Source organism: Vidua chalybeata, chromosome 6 (assembly GCF_026979565.1).
Source record: "Vidua chalybeata isolate OUT-0048 chromosome 6, bVidCha1 merged haplotype, whole genome shotgun sequence".
NCBI lineage: Eukaryota > Metazoa > Chordata > Aves > Passeriformes > Viduidae > Vidua > Vidua chalybeata.
In genome coordinates, this window is record NC_071535.1 from 57775387 (window position 1) to 57802070 (window position 26684).

The 26684-nt window shown below is 37.1% G+C and overlaps 1 protein-coding gene across 5 annotated transcripts in view; it reads left to right on the plus strand.

Annotated features, from left to right (window-relative positions):
- Positions 1-19046, plus strand: part of SBF2 (SET binding factor 2) — a 233612-nt gene extending 214566 nt beyond the window's left edge. For all 5 annotated transcript variants that reach the window (XM_053946078.1, XM_053946073.1, XM_053946076.1 and 2 more), the window contains 9 exons: positions 109-294; positions 6579-6705; positions 7577-7704; positions 8240-8473; positions 12682-12786; positions 13869-14062; positions 14538-14625; positions 16043-16174; positions 16447-19046. In XM_053946078.1, coding sequence (XP_053802053.1) covers positions 109-294; positions 6579-6705; positions 7577-7704; positions 8240-8473; positions 12682-12786; positions 13869-14062; positions 14538-14625; positions 16043-16174; positions 16447-16545 — 1293 coding nt within the window. In that variant the 3' untranslated portion in view covers positions 16546-19046. The remainder of the gene's footprint in view (positions 1-108; positions 295-6578; positions 6706-7576; positions 7705-8239; positions 8474-12681; positions 12787-13868; positions 14063-14537; positions 14626-16042; positions 16175-16446) is intronic.
- The last annotated feature ends 7638 nt before the right edge of the window (positions 19047-26684 follow it).

The following is a 26684-nucleotide window of genomic DNA, read 5'->3' on the forward strand; positions in this document are numbered from 1 at the left end:
TTGTTTTCTTGAGCAGTGAACAGATTGCTGCATGCTTACATTCATTTGCTAAAGGTTTCTCCTAACTTCTGTCACTGGTAACACAGAATATCCTGTCCTGTGCTCTAGGTGGTGTCTCTGGTGCAGTTACTCAGTGACCCCTTCTACAGGACACTGGAAGGCTTCAGAATGCTGGTGGAGAAGGAGTGGCTCTCTTTTGGCCATAAATTCAGCCAGCGCAGCAATCTGACCCTCAACTGCCAGGGCAGTGGATTTGCTCCTGTTTTCTTACAGTTCCTAGACTGTGTGCATCAGGTAAGCCAATCTCTGACTTCCATTTGCAAGAAGGTTTCATGAAGAAATGTGGATGTTGCAGTATTTCAGGTGTTATAGATACAGGTTTGGGAGAAGATTAATAACATCATTGCCTAGGTTTTATTAAAGTGGATGGATTTCACCCCAAGAAGAGCTGGAATGGTTGTCTAGAGGAGACTGACCCAAAGCAGACTCAGAGGGATGGTTGGTGGTGCTGCTATATTAAGGTTGTTTATGTAGAGGTTTCAATTAGAAGGTTTTTAAGCTATGAGTGGCTTTTAGAGTCCTTTATTCAGAAAGAAAAAGGGACTGATTTCTAGTACCTTGACTAGACAGTTTTAAATTCCTTGTGCCTGATGATGAGCCTTGAAGAGAGGCCTTGTACTGCACCAGTTGTGGAAAAAATGACAGCTATAAACCAGGGGTTCTGAGACATTCTGATTTTTATGCCTAGTACATGTTGAGAAGAAGATGGACACCAACAGTTCTGTTGTGTAGGAGAAAATTAGGTTAAGAAGATTATACTCATTTTGGGTTAATTCTGAAGTCTGTCCTTTTCTTCATCTCAAACCACTAAATGTAAATTCTTTGCAGAGATTCTGTGTATGCAAACATAAGAGGGGCTCTTGCACAGTTCCTCTTGTACATGTGTCCTTCTTTTCCCACTTCTCTGATTTTTCTCACTGAAAAAGCTGAAAGTTTCCTTGACATTATTAACCTGTGTTAAAATGTATGGATGACTGTGTATCACAGAAAATTAACTGTTAAGGCACCAGGCTTTTTGCTGGGAACACACATTCATAGTAAATATTTGCATGAAACAGGAGTCTGTGAATAGTCTTACTCTGCTACCTGAAGAAAACTCCACAGATTAAATAATTTGCTAAACCAATGGAAAGCAATCTATGTGAGATGGATAATGAATGAGCTTAGAAGGAGAGGAGTGATAAACATGTTATGGAAAATATCCCCAACTTTGTGTGTGTCCCAGTGGTAAGCACAAACAGCTATCATTATTGCTGTCTCAGGAATTAATAAATCATATTATTGGAATTTGCATTAATTGCTACAGCACTGCCCTTATGAAAACCTTAGAAATATTTGTCATATCTTCTGTTTCATCCATTCCCCAGTGGTTGTAGTCATCAGGTTGTTTTTTATTTGAAATTGGGAGATTTCTCTAAAGAGAATCAGTACTGCATTTTTTGTTGAAATAAGTGGATCTACCCAAATGTCACACTTTTTCTTACAATAGCCTTAGGGTTATTGCTCCTTTACTGCAGTAGAAAAAGACCCATATTCTTGGTTGCAGTGGCTACAGCAGGACAAAATTGCCATGTGAGCTAATACTGAAACCCATCTGCCTGGTGGTTCATCCAGTTCTGTAAATTAATTATTTGTCACAGTCATGGTGCTGTGTTCTCTCTGCTGTCAGGTGTCTTCTCCAAGCTTAAATTGGCTGACTGCAAACTCCATCCATTAGTAGAATGGAGTAAACCTACCTCTGATTTTAAGCAGTAGTGTAAATTTGGAGTGAATCCCTCCAGCATCTCCCCTTACCATTTTTTGATGCTGGTCTGGTGCATGTGTACTAGATTTTTGGGGGAAGAATTTAAACTTGCACCAGTGGTTTGTCACTTAGCTTAAAACCATTGGGTTCATCAATATAAAATGGAGTCATCCACTCAACTGGACTAAATCTAGTCCAGGTAAAACCAGAGATGTGTAGTATGGCAGCAGCAGCTGCTTCAGTCTGTCTGCCTGCTCTGAGTTCCTTCTGATTACTTGCTAATGTAGACATAGCCTACATCCTGTTTCTGCCCCTGGAAGCACTTTGCTTTAGTTTTACTGTACTAAATCTTAGAAAGTTGTCACTACAAGGAAATTATCCTCACATGCCCGTGCAGTATTTCCTTCTCAAGTGATTCAGAGATGACACAGGTTTTGGAAACAAATAGGTTATCCAGAAGAAAGTTAAAAATTCAATCCAAGGATTTGGGTTTATTGTCATGAAATAGAATGGATCATGTTTTCTTCATGGTTTTTCTTTAAGTTATGTTTAACAAAATCTGCAGTTCTAAGGACATAGAATAGTAGATTACAGTCAGGTACAGTTTTGCCTCAGGCTGCACACTTGTGAATGTGTCAAGGAAATATAGGAACATCACCTTTAAAATTCACCTCAGGGAGCAGCTTTAGTGCCTGTCACTTGTTGGAATCCAAAATGTAAGGAGCTTTAAGAACTGTGGGCCTGGAAGCCAAAGCTTAGAATTAAACACAGAATTTGATCTGAGACCTTGGAAAAGGCTTCCAAACTCAGGTGCTAGAAGCAAGAATGTGGATTTATAGTTTAAAACAGAGACATGAGAGTTTAAGATCTAGAAAATATAAAAGTAGTTACAGAGGTAAACAAGGAGTCTAGAATGCAGTAGGTTTTATAAGATGAACACACTATAGGTTTGTGTGTTATAACATGATTGGCTAAGAAAGCTTACGCTGTAGCATGGGTCTGAAAGACAAAATATTTAAGGATTGGGTCAAAAACATAAATGTCCTTCTGGCAGTGTTTTATTGGTCAATAACTCCTTAAAAGTCTTGTAACTAATGGTCTTGGGACCTTCTGAACCATGCTGTAATGATGTGAGCCAAATTCACCCTTCCTGCCAGTGTAGAAGATAAAAATAATAAACCACATCATCAAAAACAACTCAGAGTTCCCATCTCAAATTCCTTCTAAAATTCCCCTCAGGTGAACGATCACAGTCACTCAGCAGGTATCTGAGTCTGCTGCATGAAATACACAGGTTATTAGCAGATGTATCTTCCAGGGAGAAGAGCATTTTCTGTTTGTGAGTTGGAGCTGTGTGCACGTGCCCTGGGCACAGCTGTGCCAGCAGGACTGGTACCTGCTTTTCCCAGCCAAAATGTTGGGGAAAATTTGGGAGAAAAGACCATTAGAAGCAGCTCAGCTTGTCCATCTGAAGGAGACAGTAACTTCTCCTGAAGAAAGATAAGGCTGTGAAGGGGTTATAATTATTTTAGCCAGTGTTATCTTCATCCAAGACAGGGCATGGGAAGCATAATCAGTCTAATATTGATAATACAGACTTGTCTGTAAGCTAAATGACCTACAGTCCCATGGAGAATGCAATTCTGAGTAACTTTTCTAGAACTAGAGTTAGATTATTCTTCTGACTCATGATAACTCTTCTAACTCATAGTATTGAGTTACCAAATTTTAACAGTGTGGTTGTAATTTCTAGGGAAATTGATTTCGAAGTCAAATTATTGGTTGAAATTTCATATGAATTTACCATAAAAAATAAGTTTTCTCAACATCTGTACTTGAAATTTTTTGTGAATTTCCATTGGTTTCTGTGCAAATTGTTGCACAGCTACAGAATCCATTTAGGTAGCAACTTGACCCTGAAATGTAATATATAATGATCAGGTTTTTTTAAATTGCCCATTAATTGGAAGATAACATTTGGTCCTTTCAAAGTATCTTTACCCTTTAGAACCCATATACTGGGTGCAGTAAGAAAATTACCACAGAGCCACTACATGCATTAAATTTCAGGGGTTAAACTAAAGATACAGAGAAAACAAATGAAGCAGTGATTCCTAAATTAGAACTGCATCATCTCATAAAAAGGCATTGTTTATGCCAATATCTCCAGGTGTCAGCTGAATTATTAATGCAAAATCAGTCTTTCACAATAGCAGCATCTGGCAGATACTTTCCCTGCTTCTAAGGAGACGGAGTTTATGCAAGTGATGTCAGTGAGGAAGCTTTTCTTATTTTTCTTCTGAATCTGCTTGGTAATTTATTAACTATAATTAAAACAGGATGATTTTTCTAGAGCTGACATCTTTTAAGGCCAGTGAGGAGCTCTGTCCCAGCACCCTGTGTAAGAGGAGGTGAGTGCTGCTCCCGTGGGAGATGTGCTCAGTTATTCCAGGGTTTGCAGGAGAAGCCTCGTAGCCATTACCAGCACAGGACCTCTGCAGTGCTGTATTCCTCATTCCTACTCAGTAAAAATTGATTTTAAAGACCAAAATGTATTAGAAAACTAAGGAAAGCTGATAGGTCTATAAGATTATTAAATACATGTAGGAGTTATTTCAGTGGGAACATGGTAATTTTAAAAAGAACTCAAAAATGCTGAGTTTCTCTAATAATAATATTAGAAACATGTACAGGTTTAATCAGATTTTAAATGTTCATGTATTATGGAGATTAAGACAACAATAATTACTACATTGTTTACCTCTGATCAGAGAAATGTTTTAAAGATGTTTTCTCTTTAAAAGTAAATTATATTATAATAACTTACAGTTACTACAATATTTCTGCATCCAGAAATCTCAGGAATGGAATCACCCACAACATTTTAGAGCCATGACAGAATTTTATCAGCAGCTTGTTCTTGTAACTCTTACATGTATTAAAATAATTGTTGGACCATAAGTAGAAGTTAAGACCCTGGATATATTTCATGCCAAATAGCAGAATGTTGCCTTTCCTTCTTACAGTATATTAAAAAAACCTCCTAACATAAGGAGAAAATATGTACTAAAGAAGATACAGGAAAAAAATCTCTTTTTTATAAATAGAGCTAAATATTTAATTTCTCTATAAAATTGAAGTCCTGAATTTATTATAGGAAAAAAATTGCTTATTCTTACATCTTTTATTCTTACAAATCAGTGCAGGAATGTAGTATTTGTAGGTTAAAATTATTAAATAAGAGTGGGTATATTGAACTGACATGTCTTAAAGCATCTGAGCATTTAAAATGCCCAGCCCCAAGGTTATATTGAGATATAATAAGAAATTCTCTGACTGAAATGCTGTGTGGGTGTTTGTAGGTCCTTGAAAGGGATTTTCCTGTCATTGTTGTATGTTCAGTAGAAAAACTCTGTTTGCTAAACACTTTTCCCCCCTTTATTTAGCTGATCTATGTGGAAATATAAATGTAAGGAGCTTCAAGTAATCTTAGTAAGAGTTCCCAACAGTACTGCAAAAACCCCGTGGAGTAACTGACAGGTTAAGAGAGAAACTGGTAAGAGATTAGAGAGAACATATGGAACAGAAAAATGAGTGGTGGGAATGCAAAAGACAAGGCAGGGGTAGATTGCAGAACTAAAGGTCTATTACAGGTTTGATGTGGAGCTAAACAAAGCACAGTGAGACTCATTTCAAATGTGAAATTCAATCAGCAGTTTCTTTTTCAGTTGCAAGCTGTACTTATTTCCACTGCAATTAGGAATTTTCAGTTAATTGCTGTGTTTACTCTGAAAATAAAATCATGAGTCATAAATTTTAAATTAACTCATGAAATTTCTCCAAGCTCTATCCCATCAAGATTTTTAGACTCTTTCATTTTATATGGATATCAAGTATAAATATCAGTAACTAATGCTGATTTTTTTGCCATGAATATTAAACTTCATACTTAAAATCTTCCACCAGGCTCTTTATGATAATGTTAAAAGAGAAGCTGCTGTGAAGAACCAGCAATTTCACAGTGTTGTACTCTGATAATATTGTATAGTTTTCTTAAATAAAGATCAGCTCCTGACTCATGTTGGAGACATTCACTGTAGCAGACAGACCCACAGCCTAATGAGGGTAACAATTTAAGAAATGACATGGTTTTTACTGTTTTAAAAGAATAATGGCAAGACACCTCCTCATTGTGGTTTTTTTTTTCATACTCTAATATTTTTGGTCGTATTTTGAAAAGGAAGAAATATGTGTAGACTAGTAAGTACTTGAGAAATTGGCTGTTTCAGAAGTGGTAGTTGGAATCTCATTTGCAGCATTGTCTCTGTACTTTGTTTTGTGGGGTTCTGAGCAATAGCCAGAAATCCAATATGAGACCTTCCAGTTAAAGTTTGAATTCCAGCCACATCCAGGAGTAGCATCTTTACCTGTGGAGTTATGTGGTGACTCAAGAATTATCAAGATTTATATCCAGTTGAATTTCCTGGAAGAATCATGAAATCATTTGTACAGAGTATGATACTGTTTATTACACAGTTCACTCTCTCTGCTCTGAAATGCTTTTGCAGCATAGACAATACATGAATTTATTTAGCCAAAAAATACTCTAGGACAAAATGTTAGAAGGATTTTTGTGACACTTGCAATTTGTTTTCAGCATCCATGGGAGAATTGTTTTGCTGTCATTTCACTTTATTATTTCTTACATATCTATTTGTATTATCCTCAATACCCACTTTTTTCCTTTTCTTTTTTTTTTAATTTTATTTTGTAGATTCATAACCAATACCCGACAGAGTTTGAGTTCAATCAATATTATCTGAAGTTTCTGGCTTTTCATCACATATCAAATCGATTTAAAACATTTCTTCTGGATTCAGATTATGAGAGACTAGAACATGGTATGTGTGATCTTTGTGTCTTGCCTACTGCTTTTGTAGTTGTTGGTATTTTTCTCCTCAATATTTGGTCTACAAAAATTTGCCTGGGTTAAGATGGTCCAGTAGCTGCGTGGTGACCACATAAGGAATTTCCATGTAATGAAATTACATTTCAGGTGTAGAAAGGAATATGGAGGTGAAGAACGCGTATTATTTTCTGCTTCAGGGATTCCTGAGCCATGCCTCTGGTGGCTCTAAGAGAAAGTAGAAGAAATTAGTGCCATGCCTCAGGGTTTTTAGCAATTTTTCCAGGTAGCTCCATTTTCCCTACTAAATACCTTCTTTTAACAGAAACAAAGTCGCTGTGAGTCCCTTAGAGAGTGCATAAAGTTTCAAGAAAGAAAAGCCTTTCCATCAATTACCTCCCACTTCTTCCTCTTGCATTATCTTCAGTGTTTCTCCTTTTATATTTTCTGTTTTACTCCATCTGTCATGTGCAACCTGACTGGTTCCAAGGCCTTAGCTGCCCTCAGAGCCATCTCACTGAGGCTACATAACCCCAGCTGAGGCTGCTCTTGGGACTTGTCCACTAAAACATGCTCCAAAATTCTCTGCTTTGTGGGCTGCTTCTCATGGCATATGATCAGTTGTAATGCTTTCTTAAAAGCTGTTGTAGCTGTGGGGCAGATTAGACTTGAGCAACCATTTTATTATTAAAAAAAAAAAAAAAGTTAATACCTATTATTTATCGTCCTTATTTATTTCCTCTTGCAGTGGGATTTGATAGTAGAGTTTGCTATACCTTCAATCTGTGAAATTCCTTTAGGCTGTGCTTTAGCATTTGCTGAGCATTATCACAAAGCCATCTTTTTGCTGCTCTTCTTTTCCCCAGGGACATTGTTTGAAGATAAAGGAGATAAACATGCCAAGAAAGGAATTTGTATTTGGGAATGTATTGAAAAGATGCACAAAAGGAGCCCCATTTTCTTCAATTACCTCTATGCCCCTGCTGAAATTGAGGTATGATTTTTCTTAAAATACAGGTGGTTTGTTATTCTGAGTGATTCCTTGAGTACATTTTTATATCTTAATTGTTCTGAACTGAGTTAAGTATTTGGTGGACAAAATTGACCCTACCTGATTGATTGGAGCAGTATCTGAAAGTCATGGAAATGTAATTTAAAGGGCCAAATTCATGCATCCTGGTGAACTAAATGAGGTTCCCTGTTTGATTTCATTAAATTATATGAATTATTATTCAAATTGTCTTTAAAGGGAACTGATTTTACAGTCGTAATGGGATACATTTCATAACAGTCTGAATCACATTATCTACATCTCTGTCTTATATGACAATGTCCATCCCCTAGACTGGGCTGTGTCTTGAATAATTCTAGAAAATTCACAGTACACCCACCATTGTAGAATTCAATTTAGAATAATCTGGAAAATACAGGTATTGTGTTATAAATCTTAAATTCAAAGTTTTCCTTCATGTCATTATAATAACATGTCATTATATCATGTCATTATAATAACACTTTGTTTCAAATAGGCACTGAAGCCAAATGTAAATATGTCCAGCCTCAAAAAGTGGGATTATTACGTAGAAGAGATTTTGGCTACAGGTCCTTCCTATGATTGGACCATGGTACCTGCAAAATGCAGTGTTTCAGAAGAAAATGACCAAGCAGATGGTTCAGTCTCTCAGACTAAGAGGAAAATAGTGTGGCCATGTTATGATGATGTAAAAAAAATACAGCCTGATGCCATCACCAGCCTTTTAAATGTGAGTACTTGTGTTGCACAGAACAGCGAGTTCTCTTACACTCACAAAATTCATATTTACTTTTTATGGAAGTTATTGCCTTACAGATGTACTGCTATTAAAAGGATCGTGATAGATGTCAAAACAGGTCTTTAGTAAGACTGGTTGATCTGGAGATGTGGTGGTGGTTCTGGGAATCAATCAGACTTCCTGCAAAGCTGATGTTGTTCTGAATGCGCACTTCCCTTAGAGTGTGCTTTAATTGTAGTCAACAACTACTCATGGATTCATTTTTTCACTGTCTGTTTTAAAGAATAAATAAAATTTTAGGTTGTCTTTTGTAGGAAACACAGGAGCAGCTATTTTCATTTGGGCAAATGGTGAATCTTGCTTTCTTGACCTCTTTCTCCTCATTTTAAAGTAGGTATGTGGTAAAATAACGACCCAGATTCTTGGACAGATCAGAAAATAGAATCTAATACTTGTTGATTTTAACAATTGGGAAGCAGGTACACAAACATAGACTGAACATCTTGGCCCACATTTCTCAAAAAAGCTTGCCGTGATTGCTCTTAGTTTATTTGTGTTTACTAGAAGCAAACTGATAAATTTAGATTCTTCAAAATATTTTGGTACTTGAAATAGATGCCTGATTTTGGCTTTTTCTTGTTTGGGCTCACTTGGGCTGCTTAGGTTTTGTCCTTCATTTAGAAAATGAAAAATGATCCTATTATCATCATTGTTGTAGTTATTTAGAGTGATTTAATATCTGTCTTCTCTTAAAGATGAAGATGCTTGTTGATTATAATTAATTAACAGCCTGACATTTGGTTATCATCATAATTGATAGTGCAGGAAAATGACAAGGGCACTGTTCACTTCCATTCTTTTGAGCCACTTTAATGTCCAGGTACACATCTCTGTGTGCAGTGTTTTATTTTGAAAGCTCTTTGCAAACTTTACCTTAAATTAAAGCTGGGATTATGGAGCCCACTATTGCAATGCTTGGAAAATCAGGATGTGCTTTAGGACCCTAATTCTCCTGAATCAAAGATGATTTTTAGCAAGTCTTAATGCAGGAAGCTTCTGAATGGATGCGAGTCCTTGAAGATTTCGATGGAGAGTTAGCTTTATTCTGGCACATTCCTCAAATTCCTTTTGGTCTGCTCCTTCCAATCCTGATTGATCAAACACAGGAACAATGCCCAGTACAAAAAAAATAATAAATAAAGAGAATCTCATGTAGAACCCCCTCTTGACTCAAAAGAAGACAGTCAGAACTTCTCAGAGCTTCTAACTTCCCAGAGGCAAAGGAAGAGCAGCCTCTCAGCAGGGCACATTTTGGGGATTGTTCAGCAAAGCACAGAGAGTTTTGTATCAGGTAACCAGAGGCCAGAAGCACATCAGGAACACAACAATGTTCTCCTGCATTTTTTCCCGGGGTAGGTGCCAGACTATCCATGTCCACAACTGTGAGAAACTGCCATGTAACAGGGAAATTAGCCATATTATAGGCTAAAGATATGTGGGTCAGGTTTTATGGAGTTTAAATGTTATTTGTGAATTAGATTATAGTAATAAAAGATAGCAATGGAGAGAACATTTGGAAAACTTTGGAGAGGTTGTATAAAGGTTACAAAAATATTCTTCTAAGTTTAAAAAGCAAAGTGAACGTTCTTTTAAAACAAGTTGTTAATTTAGGGCTATTGCTGATATAGGAGAAAGACCTCCTTTAATCATAAATCCACTGAGAATGTGTTGGTATCCAAAAAATGTTTCAACTGAAACCATATTTAGCATTGTAAATTACTGGGGAAGATTGAGTCTTGCTTAGTTTATAATGATAAGCCCGAATTTGTTTGTTCTAAAGATATTTTTCAATTGAAAACTAGATAGTGCATTTCAGGATGTAAAGCTGAAACAGAGAAGTTATTGAGTGCCTTAATTCAGAATTTTCAGGGTAGAACGTGATGCTCTTCTTTTAAGAGTGGATCAGATCCTGGTATTTGTAAGAATTGTGAGAAATGAACCTGTGTGCTTTCACAGGCATACTGTGGGTGCAAAGGAGATCAGCCTCCAGAGCTCTGGAGCTGCTGCAGCTGTAACTCCTGTCTCTACCATTCAGATACTCCAAAGCAGGTTATTTAGCAGATCTTCTGGAAGGCACAGTAATGCTAATTGTTGATTAGTAATTGCAGGAAATTGATAATCTCATAATTGAACTTGTTATAACCTTTCTTGTATATATATATATATATATATATATATATATATATATATATATATATATATATATATGTTTCTGCTCCTGTAAGGCTGGACAACAGTAGATCAACCAGAGAGATCAATTTAAAGATTTCTTTTTTTTCTTTCAAGGAAATGCATCCACTCAGAATCCATTCCACACATGGAAAGGAAAAAAAAAATTGCTGTTTACCGTAAAATTTAAAACTGAAGAGGCAAGAGTAAATCTTAGTGATTTATTGCCATGTATGTTTTTTTACATGGGGTATATTAAAGGAGAATTTAGTCCTAACTTTTCAAGTTATATACAGGAGATTGTTGAAAGATTTTTGTGAAAGTTTTTCATTTTAAGTTCTGGAAGCACTACTCACTATGGAGCCAAAAAAGAAGGAATGTGACCCAGTTGCTAAGTAACAAGTTTCAGTTACTTCCAGATTCTGCAGAGAAGGACTCAGAAGTCAAGACTAGGGCAGAAAGAGAATGATCAGATTAAACTGATTAACTTATAGCAATGAAGAGCTTATATCCTTTTGCAGCAATTTGGAAAGGATTTTACTTTAAAAAGTGTCTGGAAAATTGATTCAGTTTTATGCCTCCAGAAGTGTTTTCCATTCAGCACTTTCAAGGACAAACAAGTCATCTAGAGAAGGCTTTAGTCTGGCTTGTGTTCATCATGGCTTATTTTTTTATCTACCTGAAGATACTTCAAACAAAAGTATTCTGGTTTTATTTCTTAGCAGAAGGAGAGCATATGTGACTTCCAGCTACCTTCAGTATTTAAAGCTTCTCATTTGATTCTTGCTGTTAAGACACATTTCTTACATTTAGTTTCACTTTGGAGTTTTATAATTTATCTTCAGCAAGGAAAAGTTTGTAGAAATATTTTGTTCCTGTTACATTGTCAAATGCTGGCTTTTTATTTTCACCTAAGAGTTCAGAATTTAGTTCAGAAGGTAATTTCCTTATCAAAATGTTTTCTTACTTTAAAAGTATAACAATTTTCTGTCTTTCAATAAATAGCAATTTCCTGAAAAAAATTTTCAATCAAAAGACCAATAGGGTTTGGACAATATTATGAAATCTACTTTAATTATTAATTATGGTAGAAGTAGAGACTTACTTTCTCTACTTTTGCAAATAAATGTCTTAGATGTTTAATTGACTTCTATATAGCATGAGAAGCCTATGTCCTGTGGCAAATTTTTATTCCATCATTAATTCTTAATTGAATTTGCAAAATTGAGGTTTTAACTTCATTTAATTAATAAGAAGATTTTCTTAACAATATAGTTGTTGAAAGTAAAAATGGAGAAAGGGAGCATGGCAAGGAATATGGACCACACTTCAAGTCTTGATAAATGTATCAATAAGTGTTCACATGTAAACATAAACCCATAAAATTGCCTCTTTTTACTTAACTTTGCACTGTCTTATTAACAGGAAATAACCCTAACTGGAGGTTATCAACATAGGTCATATTCCCAAGTTCCACAAGAAGAACATGTTGTTACAGTTTGGTATCCAGATTGAATAAATCTTTCTGTTTCATTTCCTTCTTTTATTACAGCTTTGTATCACATTTTATAAACCAGGGTAAATGTTAATATTGGCAGTGTACGATGTTGGTGTCGCAGCACAGAATTTGTTCTTTGTAAATATTTTCATAAAATACAGCCTGTCCTTATCAGTGCTGTGTTTCTGTTATGGCAGTGGGTGTTGAATTTTGTGTGTTCAGGAGAACTGGGGAGAGAATTGAAAGCCTGGTGGCTCCTCCAACCTGGGACATGCAGGAAGAACAAAATGTGGCTGATGCTGTCCTTTGACTGCTGATTCTGATGGCTCTCCGTCTATAGCTGGTGTGACAGAGGGGTTTGAACTTCACTGGGTGAAAACACTGACTAGAGAATGGATGTATAAAAATGATTGCCAGGGAGTGATCAGTTAGAAATGTTTATTCTTAAGGAACCCCTTGTTACTCGTTTCAGGAAATTGAGAGGCTGGAAAGTAAATTAAATCAGAGCCCAGAGAGGTGGCAGCTTTTGTGGGAAAGGGTCAAAATGAATCTAAAGGACGACATCAGACAAGACAATGTGAGTAGAAAAGAGCTTGTCCAATAGAATAATTCCACTCCTGCTATGTAGGCTACCTGAGGCACTGACAAGACCACTGTATTTTTTGGAGTGAAATACTGCTTTTGAAAAACTGAGTATATTGTTCTAACCCATGATATTGGCTTTTTATTTCTTCATGTTGAAAAATGTAATTTTTCTTGTGCTGTTTATCTAGTTGATTTTCCAAAGTAGTTTAACGCATACAGATAAAATGAGCACTTTACTAATGCACAGATGTATGATTTTATAAATTTAAAAAATTCTTGAAGTACTAAAAAAACTCAATTCCTGAAAGTAGCCAAAAGGATATCACAGATTCTCAGAGATACATAAAGACATTTCCATGGCTAAATGGATTTATAATGTTTAAGTAGAGATAAGAAATATTCATGCTTGTGTTTCCAATTCCTGTCTGTGGTAACAAGAAGAGCTGACATATAGTATAGATACTTTCTAAGTCAAAGGCTGCCTCTTTGCTCTCTGTGTGCACCAGGAATAATGCTAGATACTGCTTTTTGGGAGCTTGGCCTCTGAACTCTGCACACTGAGTTACCAGTTCAAGACTCTTATCTGTAGAGTATTGTCATTTAGATTAGGACCAAATACAGGATCCCTCCTGTTCCAGGTGATTGAGATTCTACTAAAATGACATGGATCTATAAAGTGGCTCTTGGAAGCCACAGTTTTTCCTTTCCCCCCTTCCTTCCCTTTGAAATCAGGGAAGTTTACTGTATCCAAATGTCTGTTCAGTTTTAGATGCTTCTGGGAAAGCAAGGCAAACACTGTTCAGTATTATGTCGCTGGAATAGATGAAGCTTTTCTGAAGTACTGATTTCTCACACCTTGTGAACCTTTGTGCCTAAGAAATGCAGGGACTTGCCATCCCTCTGGCTTCTTCTCTGAGGCAGCACTGACTTGTATTAGGAAGGTTTTTTTTTTTTGGCCAGTAGTTCCCAACTTTCATGTTTTACCATGTATTTATTATCAATACAGCACTGAGACCATCTCACAATGCAAGACACATTACATTGCCTTTTTTCTTCTATTTCCCTCTTTTTCAGCTCCGGAGACATCCTTCTGGCTCCTCAGGGATGATGTCACCTAATCTGCACTCCTATCAAAAGAGGTCTTTGCTGGAAATACCTGACAGTGGGCTGAGTGAGGAGCAGAGTTCAAGCATCTCTCCCTCTAATGGAGTAGACAGAAGAACGACGACGCTGTACAATCATTTCACATCAAAGAATGATGAAAATAGGTAAACTGAATAATCAGGCAGTAGTTGGTAATAATAATTAGATAGTATATCTGAATATCACTGAATAATCAGACAGTATTTAGTAATGTTTTATTAGATTGGTAAGTCTCTGCCTTAGGAAGCAATGAAACTTTCATGTGCACAGAACATTTTGTGGCTGCCTTATTCCTTCTTTTTGGATTTGATTACATTTAGTTGTCTCAATGGGTGGGCATCTATCTCCTACCAACATCCTTCACCCTTCCCTTTCATTAGATGCACAAGCAAATTGTAGTTGTACACTTAATGCATCCAAACTACTAAAAGGGTGTTTTATCTGTGTGTCACAGTTACCAATAGCTAAACTATTGGTTTAAATCTTGCTAGTTTTCCTGCAGGAAAATATGTGTTTAATATGTGTCATTTTGGGGCTTTTGTTTCTCATCAGTATCCATATTATGGGATCACATGCCACTGTGTCTTCTGTCCCTCTCAGATCTTTTGAAGGTACGCTGTACAAAAGAGGAGCTTTGCTAAAAGGTTGGAAACCTCGCTGGTTTGTGCTGGATGTGACAAAACACCAGGTAAAACCTTTTTAGATAATGGACTTTTTTTTATTATTTTGTTGCTCCTTTTTTATTGACTGGGTTTGTATAGATTGGTCTTACAAAGAATATTAGTAATGATGATTTTCAGTTGTGATGTGTGCTACATCATTCATGACCTGTCAGTGTTTGTCTTGTGTATCTTGTAGCTGATACAGAATTCTGAGTGGACAGAAGGATTTTAGTATTTTGCCTTTTATTTTTCAGAAAGAAACATATAAGAGTATTTTATAAAAATATATTATTGTGTTTTTAAAATATATAGGAGTATTTGAGATTAGTCAGTATCATGTAAATTCAGTAGCAAAATTATTCATAAGTGTTCTACCTAATCATTGTGCTAAAAGGAGCACTAAAAATAGACATCTGTCGGTCTAAACTTTTTATCCAATTTACAGTGTATGCCAGAACTCTGCAGTAGAAATTTATGGTCTTGTTACTTCAGATAATATTGGGTCATCAGGCAGTAAAATATTCTGAGCCAAATATTCCACAAAGTGGTGGTTATAACTCCTCAGACTCATGTATACTTTTGTTTAAAAAACATGTTAATTTATTGTAGCCCATACACTTTAAAATATGTAATATCTATAAAGACAGGCATCTCTTGAAATGCTAATTGAGTACCTCAAAATCAGTGTGGTAAATACCAACAAATGTGCTGTTTATAATTATTCTTCCTAATATATCCTATATAACTTATATATAGGAGAAAAGGTTCATTTTGCAGGAGAAAAAGATACTCTTAAATTTCTTGTATAACCAAATAACCTGCTGAGTATGATAGATGCAGGAGTAATACAGGTCAGTCCTACCTGGAATTCTGTTGTTTGACTTTTGCTGTGAAAGTTTCTGTTGCTATTTTACATTGGCTTATGGGAATTTGTTGGGGTTTTGTTGTGGGGGCTTTTTCTGGAACTTGTTTGCACGTTGGAACTCAGTTTACAGAGTGATTAATATCCATATCAAAAAAAAAACCACGGACTTTGTTCAACCTCTTTGTGCAGTATAGGAAAATATGAGCTTTCTGTGTGGTTTATAATTACCTAAAATTACACTTAAATTTCTGCTGATCACTTTAAATTCTTGAAATACAGAGAACAAGTGTTTTATCAATGCCTCAGTGAAGTAAAGCTTTTGTGTTAGTTTCATGTAATAACCAGTGAAGAAATGATTCTGCTTTCCTGCCTCACGTGCCCTCTTGCCCAGAGCAATCCATGACTATTTGCTTCTCTGCTCTGGAGCTCTGGGGACAAAATACTCTTCCCTCAGCTCCCAGTAGTCTTTGTGCCTCCCACCCTTAGCAGTCAATGCCCCCAGGCTGTATCCAGGAAAAGGGAATTGATCCGAAAGGTCCATCTAAAAGCACGTCTGGGTTTTCTCTCTCGTGTTCCAGCTGCGATACTACGACTCTGGTGAGGATACGAGCTGTAAGGGCCACATAGACCTTGCAGAAGTGGAAACTGTGATTCCTGCTTCTCCAACCATTGGAGCTCCAAAACATGCCAGTGAAAAGGCTTTTTTTGATGTAAGTGTATCTGGTCTTTACTTGATCTTTATGTGAAACTTCCTTCCCGTGGTGTGTTTAAGCTCCTGCTTCCAGTTCTGCTGGAAGGTGTGAGCTAGGAAAGAGCTGTTGTGCCATCTCAAGACAAAAAAAATTTCATGTATCTGGCATCACTCTCAACAGCAATAGTTCAAAAATGTTACATTCAGACCCAATTGAGTATTGCAGTTTAAAGTCTGCAGGTTTTCTTTTCCATGTGCTGACATCTTTGTGTCCTTGTGTTTCCCTTGCAGCTGAAGACAAATAAACGTGTGTATAACTTTTGTGCCCAAGATGCACAGAGTGCTCAACAATGGATGGACAGGATCCAGAGTTGCATTTCAGATGCATAGAAAAGAGAAAAATGTTCCATGATAAAGTCCCAATTAAAACACCTCATCCTGGAAGAAACTGAGTTCTGGAATGTTACTGACACACAACCCACCTTCCTTACATTTCAGCCATAAAAGTTCATAATAAGTTCTTTTCTGTTTAATAATTATAACCACTGTAACTGCTATTTTTTTTTCTGCAGGGAGGACTTGAAAAAATAATAATCCATTTATCCTGAATTTCCTCTCCCTTCAGTACAATTCCTAGCTGGAAAAGTGGGCTGTATTTGCACTAGCATCTGATCCCAGTTTTCTCATTTCAGAGCTATTCTGTTAGGAAACCTGTCCAAAGGAAAGTGTAGAAATTTTCCCTTCAACAAGAAGTGTATTTTCCACTTTATTTCTATCGTATTTAGATTTTTAAGCAGAATGTTCTTATTTCCAAGCTAGTCATGAATAAGAGGGAACATGTCTACAATTCCTAAAAACAGATAAATAAATGAAGCTTGTGAGTCCAGTGACATACACACCAAGTTGCCAATAGACAGTCGATATTTTTAAAGACCAAAAAAAGTGAAATTGCCTGATGCCAGACTTTCAAGTGTTTTCTCAGTGTGCAGGTCGTTGTCTAATCTCGTGCTCTGCTGAGTGCTTCTGCAATGTTGTTATGGAATTTCAAAATCTAGGGATTACCTGAAGACCATAGATAGCACTTTTATTTTAGATTCTGCTTGCAATTCCAATGGGATGAACTGAAGAAAGCTGGCTGACACTACCCTGGAGCAATGGAAAACAGCAAACTAGGAATTCAGTAGATGAAGAATCTCTTGTGTGTGAGTTGTATGTGTTAATTTATATGCTGTTCTGCTCACTGTAAAATAAAAAATAACAAACATGATAATGCACTAAACAATGAAGCAAGCACTTGCACTGAAGTCTTTACAATGCAGACATTTTGCAGGACAGAGGTAAGTTATTTGTAGCAGAACAAAACAAAACTAGCTAGTTAACAGCATTTACAGATATTAGATATGTACATAATGACGTTTGAGGTGTCGTGATTTGATACTTTTTAAACATTTTTTTGCACATTAATTGGAAGACTGTTTATAGATTTTTACTTTTCATGAACTTGTGTTTGTTCTGCTTAAAATCCTGGCGAAACATTTTTAATAGCCCCAAATTAGTTGAAATTTTACAGTCTACGAATGATGAGGACTTTGAGTAGATTATGTAGGTAATTAAGCCATTGTTTTTACTTTGAAATGTTAATATGTTAAATAGCACACTAATATTACAAAAGGTCTGTATATATGATTCACTATTTTCTCATTTTTCCAGACGTTCTGCTTGTAATTTAATGTCAGCCTAACCAAACTGACTATACTTACAAGGTTTTTCAGTTATTAAACTTTGTGGCTTTTTTTATAACTAATGTATTTTGTCAGAAAGGAACATAGATTTCTCACCACACACAATAGGAAATGCAGCTGTTTTTAATGCATTTGCAATTTCAAAACAAAAATATGAAGGATTTTTCTAGCATTTTTCAAGTGACAAATTTCCACCTGTGACAATGGTGTTTGCACATTTGTATTTTTCTTTGTATATGAAGTACTTTTATATGTACTTTGTAAAATACTGATCCTGTTCTTAGGTTGTATGAAGATATACATACCACTGCTTCTTTTGTAACTGGTCAGTTTTAACGCTTGTATGTTATGTGATATATGTATGCTAACCATCTTGTAATAAATACACTCCTTAAGGAAAAGTAAAAACTTTCCTTTTACTGTAAAAGAGAAGAAAAGCAAAAACCACCTGATGAAATATTCCACAAGGGCACAAGACAAATCCTTATTTACTCTGTATTAAGAATAGTGGGTGTATTCAAAACCACATGGTCTTTTGTATACTTGTAAATATTCTTGCCTAAAAGTTGCACTTGGGCATCCCTAACTCAAACACTTGTCAACAGTAGCACTAAAGAAATCAGACTTTAAAGCAAAATTATCATTCTAACAAGTCTCAATGTAAAGCCTTTACCAAAAGGCTACATACATGTAATGTTCATACTAAAGTCATTGAATAATGACGTTAAATATATTTTTTAAAAAAAGGAATTCGTATGGTATCACCAACATAAGTCAACCGCATACTTTCACCCTGAGACGTATCTCACTCATATCACCTTATGCAAAAATGATCTAGTTCCTAAAAAAGAAACTATTAAAAAAAAAAAAAAATGGCAAGGTCTTACTTGAGACTGTGCATGTAAATGGGATTCCTGAGTGTGGTGTGGGACAGCAGAGTCCAAACGGAAAGGGAACGTGTGACGGAGGCGGGGGACCCGTGGCAGTTCTGGGATGCTGTGGTGCTTAGGGGATGTGGTTTGCATATTGAGCTTGGCATGGATGCTAATGTTGCCTTAAATGTTGATCTCAGTTTTTAGTGTCTGTATTGATGGAAAATGGACTTGAGCAACTTAACTTAAAAATACCCAAATAAAAGCTGAAATGAGAGACGTGGTATTTGTGGTGTCTGTGTAAGGAACGTACAAAGGAACGGTAGAAAAAGGCTCTCGGTGTGAGGACACAGTTTGCAGTGTCCCTGGAGGTCTCTCCTCTGCAAAATGAAGATTTCAACTGAGACTTGGAGAAAATGTGGACAAGTCAGCATAGTTTAAGCTACAGGGTTTGCCACTGTGTTTCAGTTGTAAGAGCAGCAGAGAATTAGGAACCTAGAACTTGTTTGGGAAAAATGCTGTGTACAAAAGGATTCAACTTCATATTTGTACGTTTTCTAGAAAAATTCACCCAGGAGTTGGGGATGAGCAGAGGTGCTCCCTCTGCTGTGTCACATCACTATTCCCACTCTGTCTATCAGAACATTCCTACTGTAGGAAAGAGAATTGCAACATTACAGGTCTTAAGAAGGGGAGGGGATTGTTTGTCCATTTCTGTGTTCAGTAACAAAACATCCACGGCGTAGGTGGAGGAATGAAGCGAGTTTAAGCTTTGAAGAGTTATTACTGGAGTATTTTATCAGTGATTTCTCTTTCCTATCTAACAAGTGTTTTCTATAAAACCCTTTCTTTTGATGGAGCCTTAGAATTACTGCAGTAAAAAATAAAATACTTAGCATGCCACACGTGTGGGTCACTGGTTATGTAATGGTACACAAACAGCTAACAGACCCAAGAACAAATGTTCAAAATTTTGTGTCACATCCCACACACATTATTTGTATCTGATATTTTGTGAATTTCAGACATAACAAAAATGTGGTGGTCTTGTCCAAATACTGTCATTTTGCCTTTTCATCCTGTAATATTCTTGGAGAATATTGAAGTGGCTACACCACATTTCTCATTTTTCATATTTGTGATCATCCAAATATTTTGTCTGTTCATGATTATCCTGTGGTTGCTTTGGAGAGTCAGAAAACTGGAATTAATCTACCCATTCCCCAGTAATGCTGAAGTTCATGCTGAGTATCACTGTCACACCTACCTTCTGGGGTTTGTCTGTATTTGATCAGTTTCTTCCCCAATTTTGGCTACTGTGCAAGCCAAGGGCAATGGTAGCATCCACATTCTCATTTGGGAAATTTTCGTCTTTGAGTTTTTCCACGTCCAGTTTCTCATTAATTGACTGTCCATAAGGATGCTGCAAGTTCAGTATTGTTTCCTCTCTTCACTTACCAGTCCACATCTGGGGGGAAATTACGTTTTGTCCAGTTTCAGCTTGCATCACATAGTTCAAGATTCTTCCTTCCTCTTCAGATTTTGCTTAGAAGTCAGAATCTGCCCACTAAGAATAGGAAATGTTGCTTAATTTTGGCACATTTTCAGTTTTTCCATTGTCTACTCTTTGGTAAAGACCATAAATTTCTACTGCAGAGTTCTGGCATACACTGTAAATTGTTAAGTGTCTTTTAAGAGATTCACAGAGAGATGATACTTCTATCTGTAAAACAGGCAATAGTAGGAGATGGAAATAGTTAGGCTAAAAGCAGCACAGTACTATCCTGGAAGGAGATTCAAAGGTAGCAGTTCCTTCAGGTATTAAATAGCGCTCCTTCATGCCCCTATGCTCACCTAGAAAAACTTAAGAGGCATAGTCTTAATTTATTTTATTTATTGATGCCTTGTTTATCAGTGTATATTGAGCAAATATCAATGAATACTTTGTTGTTTAATGAATTTCTCTCACTGTTCAACTCAGAATTCTTGTAATTCAAGCCTGTCACCAAACAGGAACTCCAAAACTTCATAGTGTCCATCTGAATTCTGTTAATTGTCCAACATTTATACAAGGTATGGTCCAACATTTATACATCCCTGTTCACATCAAGACCTCCAGTAAGTTCAAATTCATAATATCATAAAATTGTGTGTAATTATGAGAGAAGTTCAATATAGTGAGCAACAGTGCAGCTAGAACACTCTCAAGTTTAATTAATTGCATGCACAGGCTTTGCTTATATTGCATTACTTTTGTGCCATCACAGTAGTTAAAACTTAATTTTACTTCTGCTGTGCTCACATTATCCCTCACATTAAATATTTTGATGCAGTAGCTGAAGCAAGTGCTTGCACTAACTTTTCAATCAAAAATACTTTGATTGTTTAATATAAAGCATTCAAATCTTTGTAATATTTCATACAGTCAAATGATTTCAAATTGAAACTTTAAACAAAATACTGTTGAAGACTTGGTACTGGAATTGCCATTGATTTTTGATTAAGTTGGGCAACCTGTTTCTCCGGGATACTGGTAAGATTCTTTTTATATTCTTTTTTAATTTTCAAAGAGCTCTCATTTTCAATGCTTCCTGATTTAGGGTAAATAATGTATTTGCTTCAAAAAAATTAAGTTCAAAAATCTCTTCTATTTTTGTACTTAAAACAACTAGTTTTCTTCTTCTTTAAAACTGTTTTCTGACAAAAAAACAGTCAAAATTTAAGTAAAAAATAACTTGGTTTCTTCCACTTTAGGCCCCTGACTGAAAGGAAAGCTTGCAGAAAGTCTTCATCTGGTATGAGTACAAAAAGCTGGAAAATATCCCATCAAGTGCTAATGAACCAGAGCCAGGAATAAATTGGGGAGCTGGTTTTGGTATGTGGGGTGGTGTCACTGACCACTGAGTGTGTGATGTATGTGAGCAGTGTCAGGGCAGGCTCTAGGTCTTCTGACAGTCTCAGAAAGTGTCATCCTGCTGCTACAGCAGTCAGACATCTGGTTTTAACCAGAAATCTACATTTTGCATGCCCTTCTTCATGCATAGGCCTTTGAGACTTTGTTTCTTCAGTGACACAAATTTCTGGAGAGAAAAATAATTTTTCAGGTGAACTGGTTTTATCAGTTATTATTTCAGTCATTAAAACCACACAGCTGACCACTCAGTGGCAGGTGTGACAAGTTTCTCAGCCTAGGAACAAAACCCAAACACGTAGATATTTCCTGTGATGCTGAATGTGTTTTACTTCAAAGACTGCTGCACACAGGTTTTTGTCATGCAAGCAGATTTTCTGGTTTTGCTATCAAAACTAAATGTTGCTGTCAATAAGGTCATGCAAAACCCAGCAACTTGCTACGGACTGCCACTAAATTCTTTTCGCTGTTGTCTGAAAAGCCTCAATTGAAAAATATTTCTCCCCTGGCCTAGGTCACTGCATGCCTGTTGCCTTTTGGTGTTCAGGTATTTCCTGGAAACATGGTTCTGTGCAACTTTCCCACTTTATCTGTTCTCAGACTTGCTCCCCATTTCACAGTGAAACATTATGCATATTTAATTCTTTTAAATTAAATTCATACAATACTTGAGATAAGGAGAGCTTTCCTTATTTCATGATAGTATCTCAAGAAAACGGATAACTTTATTTGAAAAATAAGTATGTGCAACCTAAACAGACAGAGTTCCTTCAGTTTATATTGGGATTGCAGCCCAGCAATTTCTGTTAATTTTCATTATCAGTTTGAGTTACATGAGAGTGTGTTGAGGCCTCCAGTGACACTGCAAATTACAAGTGACTATTACTGCTCTCACTGGAGTATATTAGAAGCTAGGATTTTTAGATAAAACTCTTCTCACCGAGCCATGATGAACTGAGATGATGAAAACTGCATGTCAGGAAGTGGAGACAGGCACGGGAAAAGCAAGCCCTGGCTGGTTGCTGGTGCCTGGCAAAGCAAGGGGTTGATGCCAGTGTACAGCAGAGAGGAGAACAGCAGAAGGGAGCAGCTCAGTGCATGTCCAGCTGGGAGACAGAGGATCAGAGCATGGACAGGAAACAGGCAGTGCCTGGACACAGTGGGGTGTGGGAAAGCTCACAGTGCAAATGGGAAGAGCTGCAGGTGAGCAGCCCTGGAAGCAGATCCCATACAGCCACACCTTCAGCAGCAGAGAAAGGCTTCCCATCTCCTTTGCTTCCCTCAGGGCATTTGCTTTATCTGCTCCCCAAAACTCTTCTCCATACTTGTCTCACTCTCTGTTTTGTTTTTGACCTTTACTTGTCTGATCAGGTCTAAATTTAGCTGAGAAATTTTTGAGAAGCAAAGATGATCCATGCTAGCTCATTGCCTAGGGCTGCCTTGAATACTTGCAGGTGCTCTGATATGCTGCAAGCCAAAAGGGAAAAGTTCTTTGTTTCTCTAAGTGCTCTGAAACCAGTGGCTAGTTCAAGTTGTGCGTGTATCTTTTGGCATTTTGGGGAGCTGAGTGTGGTCTGCTGGGCTGCCATAAGGGCTAACACTGGATCTGAGCCTGGATTTCAAACACCCTCAGCATTTGACATGTGATTATCACTCTTTGGAATTAGATTTAACAGCACTGGGGAAAGAGGTCAGCGTGAAGCCAGCATCAAGTATGCTGAACTCTGGTCTTTGGAAATACCATTGCTAACGTTGCTATCAGTGTCTTTCCAGGAGAACATCACAGCTTTGTTTATCAAGAGCCAGCTTGGCCAAATTATTATCAGCTGCTGGAGATGGGTACAAAGGATGCACTGTCAAGGCTCTCCTTGAATTTCCAAATTTGGGCCATTCTTTCCATGATGCAACATACTTATCTGCTATATGGGTATTCTCAAATGTGGAATAGCCTATAATACAGGATTTTGTCCATACAGTAAAATATGGGTGCCTTTGCCTTCTGTTTATTGCTTTAACCAAAACAATTTGATTATAAATTTTCTTGTCTTTCTTCAGTGTAGCTGAGCTGCCCAAAAATTGCTACTGCATTGTTGTATCCTATTACTAATTATTGCTAATGGTATTTTGAGATATTATGTAATTAATATTGTTATCTTCTGTAGGGCAGAATTCCTAGCAGTTTGAAACACCAACACCACACCTAAAACAAAGCCTCCCTTGGTACATCCACTGAATGTTTTTCCAACCAGAAACCACGTAGCAAACATGCCTATTCCATTTAATCTGCATTTCATAGGGAAAAAGAAAAATATAAAAGTGGGCTCAAATATCAGTGCTATTAAGTACTTGAGGAAAGAAATGCTACTTAGAAGTGTTACCTTTGCTGCTCTTAAAGGAACTTGGTAAGTAACACAAACACTTAATTTTTGGACTGATAATATGTGGTTGAAACAAATCTGAGCTTCTGCTGTGTTAGGTAAAGCTGTTCCTTTTAAAGACAAAAGCTCAGTGACACTGTGCACTTCAACAAGAAATAGTCATAGAGCCTTTGAAAAAGAGGACAGTTAATATACAGGATTTCTTGCCAAATCAGAAATCAATGTAATCAAACTCTGGTTTGCAAGGCTAGAAGAGAATGGGAGAGGAGAGAGAAACCTGTAGTCATTTTTGAGAACAAACATGAGTAGCAGTTACAAAGAGAGGTGAGTACTTGGGAAAGAAACCCTCATAGCAGCCAGCATCTGAATTTTTCACTGCTGGATTAATATTAATATGGTATAAAATGCTTTTAAATTATGAGTGTTACCTTACATTTCTCTAAAAAATGCAAAGTCCAGGCCTTTATGAGAAGGCATTTACAAATACAACACGTGCAAAATAAGAAAAGTCTAAAGTAGATCCTAAAACTCTTTTCCCTTGCCCTGTTACACAAGGTGGCATTGAACGAGGAGAGGGGCAGAGGAGTGGGCAGGGCAGGCAAATGGAGAAAATGGGAAAATTGCTCTTTATTACAGAACTTGAAAAAGGCTGCCATAATGCTTGGAATTGCACAGGTTGGCAGAGACCCTGGGAAAATGGAAGACTAAAATTGTCAAACCCAGGCAGGATAGAAATTATAATAGAAATCATAAACTGTGTTTTTATCTGTTGTCAGTGCCTTTGAATAATGTTTCAGGAGAATGGCAACATTTTTTTTTTTTCCTGAAGAGAAAGACTGAGAACAAAATTGGGGTAGAAAAATATGCAATTTGCATTAATGTTATCATTTTAGCATATGCTATTTAAATTGATATTTTGTTACTCTGAAGGGGAAAAGAGGATTGCCATGAGATCCACAGGTGATCAATGCCCTTGCCAGAAGCACGTTCTGGATGGATGAAATGGCAGAAAGGAAATGGCTGGAGCCACCATGAGCCACCAGAGCTCTAAATGGGATTCTGCCAAAGGATGCTCCAAAAGGTAACTGTGGGGCATGTGCAGTTTGGGGGAAGTGCTGGAAGTTTGGATTGATGGTGCAATTCCAGGAATTGTTGTCCTCTAGAAACTGTTAAAACATGGAAGGCTTTTGAACAGTAATAACTCAGTTTGGGGAAGTCTTCTAGAGTGGTATTTTGGGAATAGGGTGGTGGTGTGCTTGAGGGCATGTTCTGTTCTGGATGGTTTGTTGCAGCCTGCATTGGGAAGATGTTCACAGATGTCTCTTGTGCTAAAGGAGTCCTATATCTGGAATGAGAGATTCCCTGGTGGGTTTTTTGTGTGCCATTTAACATGTCACCTTCGGCCAGCCTCATAGGGAGCACTGAAGTGTGTGGGGTAAGACTGAAATACCATGATCCAAGTGCTGAACCCTGCCCTGAGAAGGGAAGCTTCTATGAATTATCCAAATCATTGTCCCAGGAGCAGCTGCAGGACTCAGAGGAGTGTTTGGGATGTGTTGCACTGGTCTCTCACAGTACATTTTATGCAGAGTTTGTGGATAGTGCATCCTGCTGGAGCTGATCTCTGTCAGCTCCGAGGTAAACTCAGAGGTGCTTTCCCTTCCCTTCCCTTTTAGTGGTAACACCTAGAGCTTTGCCAAGTCCTAGCAAAAGCTGTTAATATGCTATAGAAATAGAAACAAGCCAAAAGGTGGCTGCAGCTGTTGTTTACTACATTGTTGCACAGTTTGGTTCCATATGTGCCTCTGTGGAAAAGAAGTGCTTCAGAATCAGCAAATAAAAATTAAACAAACGGGAGAAGATAAGTGAAGCTAACCCACCTTTAGCATCTAATTTGTACATTACACCAGAGCCTTTCTGTATCCAATCCCAGCTTCCCAAAGGCTTTGGTGTAGGTCAGAAATACCTCTGAGCCTAATCATGTCAGTGGAATTCTTCCACATTAAAATAAAATACCAAATCTGCACATATGCTGAACGTGTTGAAGTAGTGTGGAATAAAAGACAGCTTGGACATTCTGTTAATGTGATGGAGAATATTTTGATGTTGTAATTTGCTCTAAAAGCATGTGTAAGTAATTGCTGCATGAGGCACTGAAGTCAGACTGACTCTTCACAGATGCAGCTTCCATCTCCCAACCAAGGAGCCTTGACTCATTTTGCAGTACAGTGTGTTAGAAAGCACTGATAGGTTTTCCTCTTGTTAACTATGTTTTATGTTTTATCTGAAAAAAAATCATACTTTTGCTATGTCAGAAAACATTTTATTTCTTTAAATTCTGTTACAATGATGAACAACAAGAAATCTTTCCTGTGCTCAGAAGAGATAAAATTCCTCTGTTCTGACCTGACTTTGCATTTTGTGCATTACACATGTCATTGACATGTGTGTGACATGCCAATTGAGGCAGAATCTTTTTTACATCATGTTAAACAGCTCATGCTAGAAACCATGATAAGTGTGTGGCAAACTGGAGAATTTACCTGTAAACTGCAGGTGAATTCCATTTAGATGGAATTTTGGGAGGCATGGGATAGGATGGAACCTGCAGTCAGCTCTTTCTCTG